Genomic DNA, 15,900 nt, shown 5'->3' with positions numbered 1-15,900 from the left:
TATTTTCAGAGTTGTGCAACTATATTTATTTGCTAGGGCTGCCATAAGAAAATACTCCAGACTGGTGGTTTTAACAACAAAACTTAATTTTCTCAAAGTTCTAGAAGCTAGAGGTTCAAGATCAAGGTGTTGCTAGGTTTGGTTTCTTATGAGGCCATTTTCCTTGGCTTGCAGATGTGTGTTCACATGGTCATCTCTCTGTGCATGCATCTGGTGTCTCTCTCCGAAATCGCCTCTTTTCTTTTTTTTTTTGGCCTCACCACACTTCTTGCCGGATCTTAGTTCCCCGACCAGGGATCAAAACCCCCTGTGTCCCCTACAGTGGAAGCTTGCAATCCTAACTGCTGGGCCGTAATCTTCTCTTCTTCTAAGGTCATCAATCATATTGGACTAGGGTTCACTGTATGGCCTCATTTTACCTTAATCATCTCTTTAAAGACTCTGCCTCCAGATACAGTCACATTCTCCGAGGTAGGGCTTGAACATATGAATGGGAGGGGGAGGGCAGGGAGGACAGGACTTACGCCCTAACAGCAGCTGTCACCGCACCTAATTTCAAAACATTTTCATTTCCACTAAAAGAAACCCTATACTCCTTAGGAATCAGGCCCCATTTTCCCCTTCCCTTATTCCTGCTGCTGCTGCTGCTGAGTCGCTTCAGTCATGTCCGACTCTGTGTGACCCCATAGACGGCAGCCCACCAGGCTCCCCCGTCCCTGGGATTCTCCAGGCAAAAACACTGGAGTGGGTTGCCATTTCCTTCTCCAACGCATGAAAGTGAAAAGTGAAAGTGAAGTCGCTCAGTCCTGTCCGACTCCCAGCGACCCCATGGACTGCAGCCCACCAGGCTCCTCCGTCCATGGGATTTTCCAGGCGAGAGTACTGGAGTGGGGTGCCATCGCCTTCTCTGTCCCCTACTCCTAGGCAACAATTAATCTATTTTCTGTCTCTATAGATTGGCTTATTCTGTACATTTCAGATAAATGATACCATAAAATATATGGTTTTTTTTGACTAGTTGGGAGTGATGTCACTTTTCATTCCTGATTTCAGTAATTTGAATCTTCTCTTTTTTTACTTAGTCAATCTAGCTGAAACTTTGTCAATTTTGTTGATCTTTCTTAAAAACAGTACTTTTGGTTTTACTGATTTTCTCTATTGTTTTCCTACTTTCCGTTACATTTATTTCCTCTCCAATTTTATTATTTCCTTCCTTCCTTCTGCTTGCTTTGGGATTACTCTATTCTTTTTCTAGTTTCTGAAGGTGGCAGATCAGGCTATTCATTTAAGATTTTTCTTTTTTAATAGGGACGTTTATATCTATAAGATTCCATTTAAGCACTGCTTTAGCTGTACCTCATAAATTTTGGTGTGCTGTGCCTTAGTTTTCAAGTTATTTCAAGATGTCTTGTTTTCCCTTGTGATTTTCCTTTTACTCATTTGTTATTATTATTATTTTTAAAATTATGAATGGGTAATGAAATTTTTTTTTGCATCAGTTCTACTGAACTGAATAGGGACGTTTATAAGATTCCATTTAAGCATTGCTTTAGCTGCACCTCATAAATTTCGGTGTGCTGTGCCTTAGTTTTCAAGCTATTTCAAGATGTCTTGTTTTCCCTTGTGATTTTTTTTCTTTTACTCATTTGTTATTTAGAAGTGTGTTAAAATGCACATATTTGTGAATTCCACAAATGTCTTTCTGTTATTGAATTCTAATTTCACCCCACTGTGGTTGAAGAACAATCTTTGTATGGTTTTAATCCTTTTAAACTTATTGAGGGCTGCTTTAGGAGATAACATATCCTGGAACATGTTCCACTTGCACTTCAGAAAAATGTGTATTCTGCTGTTGTTGGGTGGAGTGTTCTGGATACATTATTAAATGCAGATTTGTAGGCATTGCTATCTGAGGTTGCTGTCCAAGGGCCTGAAATCTGCATCCTTAATAAGTTCCCCACATCTTCTCTGTGCAGTACCCTGTGTCCCGAATTCATGGACATAGGCGTTCACCACTCCTGGCTTCCTTAGATTTAATTATAGGTTAAGCATCTAGTCCCATCACTTCATGGGAAATAGGTGGGGAAACAGTGGAAACAGTGTCAGACTTTATTTTTTTGGGCTCCAAAATCACTGCAGATGGTGACTGCAGCCATGAAATTAAAAGACGGTTACTCCTTGGAAGAAAAGTTATGACCAACCTAGATAGCATATTCAAAAGCAGAGATATTACTTTGCCGACTAAGGTCCGTCTAGTCAAGGCTATGGTTTTTCCAGTAGTCATGTATGGATGTGAGAGTTGGACTGTGAAGAAGGCTGAGTGCCAAAGAATTGATGCTTTTGAACTGTGGTGTTGGAGAAGACTCTTGAGAGTCCCTTGGACTGCAAGGAGATCCAACCTGTCCATTCTGAAGGAGATCAACCCTGGGATTTCTTTGGAAGGAATGATGCTAAAGCTGAAGCTCCAGTACTTTGGCCACCTCATGCGAAGAGTTGACTCATTGGAAAAGACTGACGCTGGGAGGGATTGGGGGCAGGAGGAGAAGGGGACGACAGGGGATGAGATGGCTGGATGGCATCACTGACTCGATGGACGTGAGTCTGAGTGAACTCTGGGAGTTGGTGATGGACAGGGAGGCCTGGCGTGCTGTGATTCATGGGGTCGCAAAGAGTTGGATACGACTGAGCGACTGAACTGAACTGAACCGAACAGTGTTGGTGTCATCGATTCCTCGACAGACTTTTCTATTACTCTTGTCTTGTTACCAGGTCAGCGGAAAGGCGAATCTGCATTCTCAGGCTCGGCTTTCGACTCCTTCTGTCTGGGCGATACTGCGCAGGGATTGGCCCGCCTGGGCGTCATGTGGTCCGCAGCCGGATGATGGCGGGCGCTGCTGAAGATGTGCGAGCGCTCTTCGGGGCTGCAGTCCGAGCGGCGCTGGAGGCCTGGCCCGCCTTGCAGGTGAGCGGAGCCGCGGTTGGGATAAAGGTTAGCGACCGTTAGAGAACAGGAGTTGGTTTAGCGAGCCGCCTGAAGCTTGGTTGGGCGGCATAAACAGCGGAATTCTGCGCCACTGCAGGCGGGCTCCCCGATTGACGTGATGGGCTTGGGTCTGTATTCGCAGATCGCTGTGGACAACGGCTTCGGAGGTGTGCACAGCCAAGAGAAGGCTGAGTGGCTGGGGGGTGCAGTGGAGGAGTATTTCTTCCGCAATGGTGAGTGAATGTAAGGCTCTGGGACTTCTCTGTGGGGGCGTGAGGAGGAGGAGGCCGCCGATTCTAGTGAATACGCACTTCTTTTTTTTAATTTTTAAAAAATTTTTCTTTATTTTTTGAATCGCATTTCTTGAGCAATTGTCGGTTGGTACCTGAGGGCGAGGTGGAATGAACGCAGGCTTTGAAGTTAGAATCCTGAGTTCGAATGCCTCGTGGCCGTTGCCATTGACTCCGGGTATCATGCTGGACAAGTATTATCGCCCCGCCTCAATACTCAGTTTACTAATTTGTAAAATGGATGTAAAAGTATCCACCAGCGTGATCCTACAGAAACATGTTAGTCGCATTATGTAATTTAAAAATTTTCAGCCGCCACGTTAATAAAGTAAAAACAAGCAGATGAAATGAACTGCTCACCTCAATAGATCCAAAATGTTTCAACATGTAGTCAGTATAAAACGCTGTTAATGAGATGTTTTACAACCTTTTTTAGTATTAAATTTTCAAAATCTGGTGGGTATTTTGCAGTTTTAGCACGTCTCATTGTTTTTTTGCCTAGCCACATTTTAAGTGCTCAGTACGTTTGACTATTTGGACAGCAGAGATCTACATTTTTGATGCGTCTTGGGAGTCGTATAAGAACAAAGGGTCCTACAGGGAGTCTTTTACGAAATAAGGTTTTTACAGAATTCTTCATTTAGTTTTTCAGTCTTGGAGGTGACATTAGGCGGAGTCCTTTCTCTCAAGGAAATTTACCATCTAGTGAGAGATCCAGATAAGTAAATAGGCATTTGCAGACAGGGTGATAGGTGTTCTAATAATGAGGAGCTCAGGATGCTTGGGTAATGTGAGCTTCGGGAGAAGGCGTCTTTCCGAGATCTTTAGGGAGTGGTGGTGATTGGGCTGAATCTTAAGGGATGAGAAAGGAGTTAACAAGGAGGGGAGGCAGAGAGAGCAACATTCAGAAATAAGTCCTGTGGTATGAGGAGATTATGTGTTATATTTGGAAAGTGGCAGAGAGTTCAGTGTTAGAGTAGGGATGTGTGTGTGTGCTTGTGGGTATGTGGAAGGGAGGAGTGGTGGAGAATGAAGATGGGAGATGGGGAAGCCACTGGAAAATGAGTGAGACATGGAAGGACTTATGTGCCTTTGATTTTTGTCCTTTAGGCCAGCGTTTGCCAGAATGCATGCTTTGGAAGACTAGTTCTATTAGATGTTCAGTGAAGAAAAAGCTTCTCCAGTCAAATTATATAAGGAAAGCTCTTTTCTTCAGCTCTTAAGAGTCACAGTAATTATTAACATATTAAAGGCTTGGATAAGGACAAGAACCACCGAAAAGAAACCTGTTTACCTTTGTTTCCCTTTAGTTTTCTTTGAATAACTTCCCTTAAAATCCAGGAGGCCAGTTATTTTTCAAAAGCAGAATATGAAACACTACAGTTAGGTGATTAAAAATTCATGAGCAGGATCTAATAGGATGGGGTTTTCTGGCTAGAAAGTTCAGAAAGTAGTCAGTGTGGAGCATGGACTTTAGAGGGAAAGACTAAGGAGAGGGCTGTGTCTGTCTAGAAAATGATGAGGCCTGAATTAGGGCATTAGTCATGGGAAAGAAGGGATGGCTCAAAGGAAATTGTTTGACTGTAGAGGGGGAGGAAAAATGGGGCAGGTTTCTAGTTTGAGTCACTGGGTGGCTTAGGTACCTTTAATGGACTAGAAGAACACTGGAGAATGAAAATTAGGTTTGGAGGGTAAGATGATGAATCTGGCTTTGGATGTGGAGGGTCTGAAGCACCTGTGGAACAGGTGGAGCATAGCCTGGGTTGGAGACTGATTTGGGGGGTATTAGAATGGTAGGGGGAGAAGGCAGTGGCACCCCACTCCAGTACTCTTGCCTGGAAAATCCCATGGACGGAGGAGCCTGGGAGGCTGCAGTCTATGGGGTCGCTAGGAGTTGGACACGACTGAGTGGCTTCACTTTCACTTTTCACTTTCATGCATTGGAGAAGGAAATGGCAACCCACTCCAGTGTTCTTGCCTGGAGAATCCCGGGGACGGGGCAGCCTGGTGAGCTGCCGTCTATGGGGTTGCACAGAGTCGCATACGACTGAAGTGACTTAGCAGCAGCAGCAGCGGCAGCAGCAGCAGAATGGTAGGGAAAGTGAAGAGGGTGAATGAGCTCTCCCAGAGGGAATAGAGAGCAAGGAGCTTTGTGGAAGACTTCTTGAGTTTTTTCTAATTCAGAAAAAGTAGAGCATGGGCCCATAAGGTAACTGAAGCTGAGAGAGGAAGTCTCAGCTAAAGTCATACAATAGGACATTGAGGTCAAGGCTGTGGCAAGTACTGAGGTCATCATGGCAAGTACTGAACATCTGTTTCTTTTTACCTATCCCATTGGTCTGTGGCCTCCTGTGTCAGTGGAACCACAGTTGTGAAGTCTTTACATTTCAATAACTTCAGCCCTTGAGTAATGGAAATGAACATGGATTTCCATTGTTCCAAACAAACAATGCCTGTGCTAGGCATTGTTTGGGTGACTTCTCATAACAGACCTTCAAGAAGGTTACCATTAACCTCACTTTGCAGAAGAGAAAACAGTCTTGGAGATGAGTAACTCACATGTTCAAAGTCACGTGGAGAGGAGGCTGGTTAAAATAGGCCAGCTAAAAAGAGGGTGAGTGTGGATGGAATGCTGTAGGAATAGAGGACTTGGTAGAATGCAGAAGGTTGGAAATTAGGTATTTAATGTTTGTTTTTTTTTTTTTTTAATCATGTTAAAACCTGGAATGTAGAACACTTTAGCAAATAAAAGTCTCATTAAATCTTTACCCACCAATCAGATGTGGATCCACCAAGTAGGTACTTAAGAGTAGTGGGCAAGGGTGATGAAGTTGGCTGGTCTTTGACCAGAGGACTTTATCCTTTCATACTCAGCTGACTTGGAGCTAGATGAGGTGGAGGACTTCCTCGGGGAGCTAATGATGAACGAGTTTGATACGGTTGTGGAGGATGGGAGTCTGCCCCAGGTGAGCATGTCATGGATACAACTACCATCTTCCTGCCTGTAGCCTTTCTTCTCGCTAGCTGTCTGTTTTAGATTAACACTTTTGGCTGTAACCATTTTCTTGAGTCCTGTGCAAGAACTTGCTATGACCCCCTGTTGCCTAAAGGAAAGTCTAGTCTTCCCAGGCCTTTCAAATCCTGCCTGTATTGTTTCTCTCCATGTATCATTCTCAGTCAGGTTTGTTTGTCACCTCCATCTCAGGGGCACACCAGGCAGGTACATTTCTAAATGTTCTGGTTTAACATCACTACTCCTCCTAGGATTGCCTTTCCTTTTTACGTCTTCTGTCTTTCAAACCCAGTTCTAGTGCCTTCTGTGCTAGGAGGGCCTCCTTCAACACTTCAGGCCCTTAATGAGCCCTTCAGATGTGGTTGCTTCATTAGTGAACTCCTTGGGGGAGGAAAGATCCCCATTCTCTTCTGGAAAATTCTAGACCCCTCCCCATTCTTGTTGCAAACACAAGCTGGTTGTATTGTAGGTTCTCTAGAAAATCGAAGCTGGTTGAATGTTTTCTTGGTAGGTGAGCCAGCAGCTGCAGACCATGTTCCACCACTTCCAGAGGGGTGATAGGGCTGCTCTGAAGGAGATGGCCTCTCTCATCACCCAAAGAAAGTGCAAGGTCAGAGCCACTGCACTGCCGACAGCCGGAGAGACCAATGAGGACGATGATGCAAACAGCGTGGAGGAGATGGAGGTGAAAGGGGTGCAACTCTTGGGTGTGGAGATGTAGATATTTTCAGTTTTTTGGGAGATCAGCTAATTTCACAGGGAAGTGATGGGGGTGGTGGTTGTTGTATTATCCATAAAGGGCAGGAAATTTTCCCAAGGTCACATGGCCAGTCCTAGCAAAGTTAGGAGAGCCTGGGTCTCCATTGGCCATAGCTGGGGGTTTATTTAGCTCTCTCTTGTATTTCTCCTCTAGGTTGCAGCTACGAATGATGGGGCAGCTACAGATGGGGTCTGCCCCCAGCCTGAACCTTCTGGTCCAGACTCCCAGACTATTAAGGAGGAGGATATAGTGGAGGATGGCTGGACCATTGTCCGGAGAAAGAAGTGAATGGGGCTGAAAATGGTCTGGGTCCTTGTATGCTAGTTGTTTGGGATTTGTTTGTAGAGTTTTTGTTGGAGGGTTGCAGACCTGTGGACTGGTTATCCCATATCCACCTTCTCCCCATTCCCTTGTCCAGCTTCTTCCAGGGGAAGAAGAGCCCAAGGGTCCTTGCACTTGGGGTGGCCTGAGTGATGAGGCCTGATTTCCCAGCAAAGTGCCTCTTGGGTGCAACCAGTGTGAAGAGGGAGGGATGAGTGGGTGTGGGAATGACTGCAGGAGAAGCTAAATGCTGGTTGATAGTAGGCAGGTGAATGTGTGAAGGGAGAGAGCCAGCAGGAGAAGCAATATTCCTGCTGGGTAAGGAGTGGTGAGATGAGCTTGCAAATAGAAGAGAGATTAGTTAAAGATATGAAAGTAGCTGTGGTACCTGCCCCTCCCCCACCCCCACACAGAGCAGCTCTGTGCTCCTGACCCTCCCAGGGATGTTTCCTTCCTGCAGCCCAGGGTCTGGCCCTAGGTTCCTTCAGGTTGTCTAAGACCTTGTCTACGCAGTGAGCTCAGGGGACCTGGGCTTTGTTTTCTGTCTCCTCCAACCTCTTTCCAAACACCTCATCCCATCGAAGTCACCTCAATAAATAATACCTTATTGTTTAATTTGTGGCTTGACCTGTGAGTAGTCTTGGAAGCATCCTTCTGGGAGCTGAGCTTCAGAGCTCAACAAGGGAGCAGTTTCTGGGCCTACCCCAACAACCTGCTACTTTGGACAAACAAACAGATGGACAAATGGAGCACAGCCACACTCTGAAAGTTTCCGTAAGCTTGAAATAAACTGTATTTTTCTTTAAAAAACAAAACAGAGTTTTCTTTGTCCTCCCCCGTGTTCCCCTGTCCTGCCCAGTGGCCCTGCCATGGGTCTAGACGATAAAATACTGGGTAGCCCTGGGGGCCAGGTAGAAGCTGTAAGCCATGGGAGAGGCAGGAGGGGTCTGGTCACCACCCCACATAGCATCATACATATGAAGACACTAGTTGAAGGGGCAGGGGTGGGCCAGGGCCATGGGGTCTGTGGCAGAGCTGGCACTTGAATCCAGATCTCCTGCCTCTGGTGCTTTGGAAGGATTTGGGTGGAGGCAGGATCTGTAGGGTATTGAGGGGTTGGGGGAAAATGGCCTAATTCAGGCAGGTCTAGCAATAGCCCCCACCCTCCCTGGGGGGACAGGGTTTAAAAAAAATTAACCACACTGTACGAATATTTTTTTAAAAGCCCAGGTTTTGTGAAAAGATGAATTAAAAAAACCCGAGACCCAGCATTCAGGATTGAAAGTGCCCATGATGGGAGTTCAAGTATTGACTGAGCTGGGAGGGTGGGGGCTGGGGCCCTTAATTGGACATGGGCAGCTAGAGTGTGGGGCAGGGCGTCCCAGTTACCCACAAACCCTCTAGGTCTTATCTCGGGTCTGGGGGGCTTCGGAGGGTTCAGCAGTGGCTCCTAAAGCTGCCACTGGCACCTCTTCCATCTCCCTGTCCTCAGACAGTGTGGGCCCTGGGCAGAACGTGTCCCCACGGCCTGCCCGGCCAAGCACAGCCATCCAGCGCCGCTGTAGCTCCTCTGTCTCAGGACTGAAGTACCAGCTCAGATGGCTCTGGGTGATCTTGAAGACATGCCGTCTGTCAGGCCGCTCCCCAGCCTCAGGAGGCCCCACCTCAAAGCCAATGAGGGGCAGGCTGCGCTGCGCTTTCACATCCTGGGGAACAGACAGAGCTAGGGTCACCTTGGGGTTGGGCTTCTCACTGGTTTTGCATCTTCTAAACCCCTCTTTTTCTTTCCCTGCTCAAGAACCTTACATGGTTTAACTGAGCAACAGGAAAATGTCTGAACTGGGGCTAGAACTGCAGGCTGATTCAAATACCTCTTTCCTTCCACACCCCAAGCCAGCTAGGCTAGTTTAGAGCATATAATGTTTTCAGGCCTTTGGGCTGTTGCCCTCTTCTCCATCTTGCCCACTCCAAATTGGATTAAGCAGTATCGCATCTCCACTTCAGCTTCCTCCCCCCATAACTCACCCCACTTATCCTTACATGTGTTGATCCATAATCATTCCTTGTCTCGAGCCTGTCTTTGTCTCATAAGGGTGGGGGCTTCTGATTTCCCCCTAGGTTCACACTATCCTCCAAGGCCAAGGAGAGGTGAAGGACTGAGAGGAAAGGAGAGTAGCCTGGCTTTGCTAGCCTCCTTTGATCAGGAGTAGGATGCATACCTGAGGGGCTCCGTAGATGTACAGCACCAAGGGTTCATTCTCAGGGACCACAAACCATGCCTTGTGCCAGCCTTTTCCACCCTTCTCCATGTAGTGTAGGAAGCTGCAGATGACACTGTTCTCCGCAGCCACTGAGGCCTGTTTCTGTGACCAGAGACATGAAGGGCATCAATATTGATAGGAGGCCTACCTTGGCTCCCACACCCCCTCAGCATAGGGATTGCTATTCACATGTCCCAGGAGAATATTGAAGCTCAGGTGGCAGGAGTTATTTGCCCACTGTCAACCCAGTGAGGGAGAAGGCAATGGCACCCCACTCCAGTACTTGCCTGGAAAATCCCATGGACGGAGGAGCCTGGTAGGCTGTGGTCCATGGGGTCGCTAAGGGTCAGACATGACTGAGCGACTTCACTTTCACTTTTCCTTTCATGCACTGGAGAAGGAAATGGCAACCCACTCTAGTGTTCTTGCCTGAAGAATCCCTGGGACGGGGGAGCCTGGTGGGCTGCAGTCTATGGGGTCACACAGAGTTGGACATGACTGCAGTGACTTAGCAGCAGCAGCAGCAGCAGCAGCAACAGCAACCCAGTAAGAGTTGAAATTCAAAGCCAGGCTTATCTGCTGGATTCAGGCCATGGCTACTGCCTCTAAGGCTTGGTGGGAGGGGTGTGTAACTCTTAGTGGGGGGCCCCTAAATGTCAGTCAGGCATTCTTCCATCAGTTCATTTATCCCTCAAGTCATTTATACTTCATCTTTTTTTTAGTCTTCCATCACATGCATTCCCTACACTCAGCGAGAAGCAACTTAGCATTTTGGTTAAGGGGTTGGGTGGGTGGGTGGGTGGGTAAGGTAGTCAGGCTCAGACTCCCAGCCCTAGATGAAAATCCTGACTTGGAAGGAGAGCATATAGGGCTGTTCTGAGGATTAAATTAGTTACTATATGTAAAGTGCTTAGAAGAGTGCCTGGCATGGAGTTAGCTTTCTTTAAGTGTTAAATAAATACCTCAATTTAGTTACAAAGCATAAGTTTATATATGTGCATATATCTAGAAAGATAGGAAGTATAAGCATTAATGGTGGTAATCTCTGGGTTGAAGGAATTTGTAGTAGTTGTTTAGTCACTAAATGATGTCTGACTCTTGCGACCCCATGGACTGTAGCCCACCATGCTCCTCTGTCCATGGGATTTCCTAGGTGAAAATATTGGAGTGGTTTGCCGTTTCCTTCTCCAGGGGATCTTCCCAACTCAGGGATTGAACCCGTGTCTCCTGCATTGGCAGGTGGATTCTTTACCACTGAGTTACCAGGGAAGCCCCGGGTTAAAGGAATGTGGTATTTTTATTATGTTTGGTTATGATGTCTAACTTTCTTCAATGCACATATCCATTGTAATAAGAAAAGGTATTTTGTTAGTTAAAAGAAAATCCCAGCTCTGCCACTCACTGTGTAACTTGGGCAAATATACCTCCCTGGGCCTCAGTTTCCTCCTTTGTAAAACAAGAATAGGAAAAGCATTGATAGATAAGTTACTGTGAAGATAAACGTCTAAAGCACTTAAATAAAAATTACTCTTTGATTCACTTTTGTACTTATTTTACTCACTCGAAGCCTGGGTCACTTGTTCAGCACATGCACATGGTATTACAGTTTCAGAGATGCCCAGGCCTTAGTCACCACTGTGTGAGTGGCTGGGGCCCCTGTGGTCAGTTGAGGGTTAGTTGAGGGGCCTGGCTCTTACCTCCAGGATGGACCTCCGGCGCTGGGGTGTATGCTGGCTGCAGGCTGGGCTGCTCCCGGGTACCCCATGCAAGGCCACATAGCAGTCAGTGCACACACGGTTGGAACGGTTGTTGTCATAGACAAGGCGAGCCCGGAACTCGGAGCACTTCCCACAAACCACCTGGGGTGGCAAGTGGGTAAGAACAACCTGATTCCAGTGGGTCTTCCCCTTCAGTGTACTAACTCCCACAGTGGACTTCACAGCCTCCCCCCACTTAGAGGGTGCCCTCTTAGAAGTGGGCCTTTGGGTTGCCAGCCTGTCTGCTCCATAGCTCTGCCCCTGCCTCTCAACACTTACATGTCCACAGGCCTTGCAGTGGTGCCTGCGTTTCGTGATGGAATTGAAGGGCTCCTGGCAGCGCATGCACATGGTGACTTCCTTTTCTCGGATGGGCGTAGGTGCCCGCTTTCCAAGATCCACATTCTGGAGAGAGGGCCAGGTCTCCAGTCAGAGAGTCAAACTCAGACTCCCCAGCCCAGTCCGTCCAGCCCTTGCCCAGGCTTGGATCATCACTGGTAGGCAGCAGACAGATTCAGAAGACCTGCCTTTGAGTCCTGGCTCTGCTCTACTTCACTGTGCTATTGAAGACCTGTCACTTGTACCAATACTTTCTGTGTATTGGTTTCCCCAATAATTTCTCTATGACCCTACCAACAGAAGCCTGTGCTTCTGTAGTCATCTACTGCCTCTCTGGGAAGAGGAGAGGAGTATCTCAAGGTAAGGTGGGCACCTGGAGGCCTGGAGGGGATCCTGGTGCAGAAGGAGGGGATGTGAACTCTTACCGGAGAGTTGGGGGGTGTGTCTTCATCTTCCCTGTTTGTGGAGTTTAAGAGCTTGAAGGTCTCCAGCGTCTGTTCATGCTTCAGGAGGGTAGAGTTGATGGCCTGGGAGAGGTGTAAGAAATAAGAGGTCAAAACCCAACTATCTGTTTCCACCCTTACCTCACTTTCCTATAAACTAGCTTGGAGTCAGAAAAGTTAGATTCTAGACTCAGCTCTATACCTTGCTAGATGTATGATCTTGGGTAAGTCCCTTCCCAAAATCTAGGTCTCAGTTCTTATATTTGTGAAATGGGGGGAGGGGATCAGTGGCTGAAAAACCACAGAAGGCCTTCCTGACAAATGTCTGGGATTAAATGTTTTACAGGGCTTAACTCACTGAGGTTACACCTTCAGAGGAGCCAGCTTTCTAAAGAACTGGGTAGTTTCTGCTTAACCTCTGGACCTCAGTTTGCTTATTTGTAAAATGGGGATGGTAAAATTTATTGGAAGGCAGATGTCCAGGCCAATTATGGTCAGATGTGAATATTAGGGTTGAGCCCCCCACCCCGAGAAGACCTGTTAATACTCTTCCAGCCCCCTACCACAAAGCCTTCTTAGATGTTACCTGGACCCAGTCTTTCTTCTCTTCCTCAGTCCTTGGGTAGGGAAGGTGGTGGGGGCAGGGGGAAAGAAAGATGTTGGGTTAGGCAGGCCAACCAAAAGCAATTGGAGTGGTAAAGAGCAGATGTTTTGGAGTTGGAAAGATCTGAGTTTGACCTTCTTGCTCCTTCACTTACCACTTATGTGACCTTAGGCAAGTCATATAACCTGAGTTTACTTATTGAACAGTTATTAATACTTTCCAGACCCTGTGCTAGGAGGCTGGGCCTCAGAGCAGACCCTACCATCAAGGAAGGAGCTCATGGGGGCAGACATGGACAATACAGGGGAATCAGTGCTATGACAGAGGGAAAATGGGGCTGAGGAGCCCAGGAAACCTGTCCCATCCTGGAGTTTGGGTGGGGGCTGCTAAAGATGGTTTCCTCAAGGAGGTGCTGGCCCTCAAGTAGAGGGGATTAGGTTGAAGTATGTGAATTAGCATATAGAATGTACAGGAAACCATGAATAGTTACCTGTTTGTGCTGGAATGTCAAGTTTGAGAAAGGAGGGCAGTTTATTTTTCTTCACTTGTAAGAATGGATGATAATTATCGGCCTGGGTTGTTCTGAGCAGTAACTGGAAAGTGAAAGTTGCTCAGTTGTGTCCGACTCTTTGTGACCCCCATGGACTATACAGTCCATGGAATTCTCCAGGCCAGAATACTGGAGAATTTCCCTTCTCTAGGGGATCTTCCTGACCCAGGAATCGAACTGGGGTCTCCTGCACTGCAGGCAGATTATTTACCAACTGAGCTATCAAAGCAGTAACTGAGGTGATGTATAAAGTGCCCAGCACAATCCCTGATACACTAGGTGCTCAATCAGTGTGTTGCCCCTTCCCTTTGCCTTCCTTCCTCAACTCTCCTGTCTGCCCTGGTGCAGGCCCATCAACAGCTCACTAGGAGTAGGAGCCAGCCTCTTGGCTGACTCCTGCCTGGCCTCCTCTAATCTCCTTCCACAGTTACACTCCAGTGAAAGCCACTCAATCATGTCAGACTCTTTGTGACCTCATGGACTATACAGTCCATGGAATTCTCCAGGCCAGAATACTAGAATGGGTAGCTTTTCCCTTCTCCAGGGGATCTTCCCAAGCCAGGGATTGAACCCAGGTCTCCCGCATTGCAGGCGGATTCTTTACCTGCTGAGCCACAAAGGAAGCCTTTGTTGATGACTCCAGACATCAAAAGTATTTTTCTAATATGAAAATACGACTGTATCCTTAGGATCATTTCATGAAAAATCAAGGATGTGAGTCAATATTTAGCTACAAGAATATCCACTGCAATGCTGTTCTATTGTCATGAAAAATTAGAAGCAATCTATGTGTCCAACAACAGGGGCTTAGGTTTTAAAAAAAGAAATGATGGTATATATCACTACTTCTACACAACATAAGTGATAAAGCTGTTTATAATATGTTAACTCAAAACAACATATACAAAATAAACCTTTTTGTTTAAAAACACATGTGCCATGAGTGTTTACATTTGTCAGAACTCATCAGTGGTACACTTAAGACCTGTGCATTTCACTCTGAAAATTTGCCTCAAGAAAAAGGAGGAGATCTTAAACAAATATTGAATGCTAGTTAACGATATGAATGCCAAAGTCTTTAGGGGTGAGGTGTATGATATCTGCAACTTACTTGGTGAAATGCATGAAAAAAAATCAGATGGATTGGTAGGTGGATGAAATGATAGATTTATGATAAAGTAAATATAGCACAATATTAACACTTGAATCTACATGGTGAGCTTGGGTGTTCACTGTATTTAAGCTTTCCTGTATTTTGAAAAATACTCATAATAAAATATGGAAAGGAAACATTGTTTCTGTGTGTGTATACATATGCAAATAGAGGAGAAGTCAGAAAGAGTTTCTGCCAACACATCAGCACTGACTGTCTCTGGGTGGTACGGTTCTAAGGGATTTTACTTTATTCTGATTGTATTCTTTTTTACAAATTCTTTTTAATTTTCTATATTTTCTAACTTCTTTGCACTAAACAATATTGCTTTTGATGTTTAAGAGCCACAACAGTGTTTTTGGCAGTGCATACTTAAGTATATAGGGGTGAAGAGTCATGTCTATAATTTACTTTAAAATGGCTCAGCAAAATATTTATATGGCAAAAATATATACTGATTCCTAAGTCAGTGATTCTAAACCCTGGTGCCAGGTTGAATCATACGAGCAACATTACCTTCTTTGTTTCTGCTGGCAGAGCAAAGTGAAAGTGAAAGTCTCTCAGTGGTATCTAACTCTTTGCAACCCCATGGACTGTAGTCCATGAATTCTCCAGGCCCTGGTGCACATAACATTAAAATCACTTGGGGAGCTTTTGAAACTCCCCATCTTCAGGCTATACCCCAGACAAATTAAACCAAAGTTTACAGGGGTGGGTCCCAGACATCAGTATTTTTTAAAGCTCCTCAGTTGACTCCTATGTCACCAAAGTTGAAAATCAGCTAAGTGGTGGGTATATGAGTGTTTGCATTTCTACTTTTCTGGTTATTTGAAAATTTTCATTAAAAACAACTTTTTAAAGGGCAAAAAAGCAACTGCAAAGCAAACTTTCCATGCCTTCCCTCTGCTACTAGGAGAAAACCCTACACTGCTCGGTGCCCCCTTCTGGGCCCAGCATCCCTCTGCAGCCCCCTCCTTCCCATCCTAGCTGATGACCTGTCCCAGTCACTTAGGCTCTGCTGAACCCTGACTGGGCCCCACATCTGCCCTCCCAGGCTGTGCCTGTTGTCACTTTTGTTCTCACTTTCCTGGCTTCAGGCCTCTGAGATGCTTAGTCTCTCAGAGCATCAAACCCAACTCCCTTCTCTCATCTTCCAGGACACCCTCTAGCCCACATTCATCTCTCTATCCTGCCTCCATGCAGTCCCAGCAAAGAGAGTTCTGACTCTGATTTCTTAATTCTTTGCAGCCTCTCAGAAGTAGATCATCTACCCACATGCATTCACTCTCTGGCCCTGACCATGGCCTCGATACCCTATCACCAATTCCAGCTCTGCTTCTTTCTAGCTGTGGGATCTTGGGAAAGGTGTATAACTCTTCTGTGCCTCAGTTTCCTCATCTGTAAAATGGGGTTGATAGTAACAGAG

General features: G+C 46.2%; 2 protein-coding genes across 2 annotated transcripts in view; one reads left to right on the top strand and one right to left on the bottom strand.

Moving 5' to 3' along the window:
• Nucleotides 1-2,809: 2,809 nt before the first annotated feature.
• Nucleotides 2,810-8,182, top strand: TSR2 (TSR2 ribosome maturation factor). Its single transcript, XM_070291606.1, has 5 exons — nt 2,810-2,962; nt 3,126-3,216; nt 6,148-6,239; nt 6,798-6,971; nt 7,200-8,182. The coding sequence occupies exons 1-5, from the start codon at nt 2,879-2,881 to the stop codon at nt 7,332-7,334; spliced, it is 576 nt and encodes a 191-aa protein (XP_070147707.1). The 5' UTR covers nt 2,810-2,878; the 3' UTR covers nt 7,335-8,182.
• Nucleotides 8,137-15,900, bottom strand: part of FGD1 (FYVE, RhoGEF and PH domain containing 1) — a 38,651-nt gene continuing 30,887 nt past the window's right edge. Inside the window, exons 13-18 of the mRNA XM_070291598.1 lie at nt 12,754-12,784; nt 12,150-12,251; nt 11,665-11,790; nt 11,326-11,487; nt 9,587-9,730; nt 8,137-9,073 (exon numbers count right to left, since the gene is read on the bottom strand). Coding sequence (XP_070147699.1) covers nt 8,768-9,073; nt 9,587-9,730; nt 11,326-11,487; nt 11,665-11,790; nt 12,150-12,251; nt 12,754-12,784 — 871 coding nt within the window. The 3' untranslated portion in view covers nt 8,137-8,767. The remainder of the gene's footprint in view (nt 9,074-9,586; nt 9,731-11,325; nt 11,488-11,664; nt 11,791-12,149; nt 12,252-12,753; nt 12,785-15,900) is intronic.

Source organism: Ovis canadensis, chromosome X (genome assembly GCF_042477335.2).
Source record: "Ovis canadensis isolate MfBH-ARS-UI-01 breed Bighorn chromosome X, ARS-UI_OviCan_v2, whole genome shotgun sequence".
NCBI classification, from domain to species: Eukaryota; Metazoa; Chordata; class Mammalia; order Artiodactyla; family Bovidae; genus Ovis; species Ovis canadensis.
The sequence above is the reverse complement of the archived record's forward strand: the minus strand, read 5'-3'. Positions and strand labels throughout refer to the sequence as shown.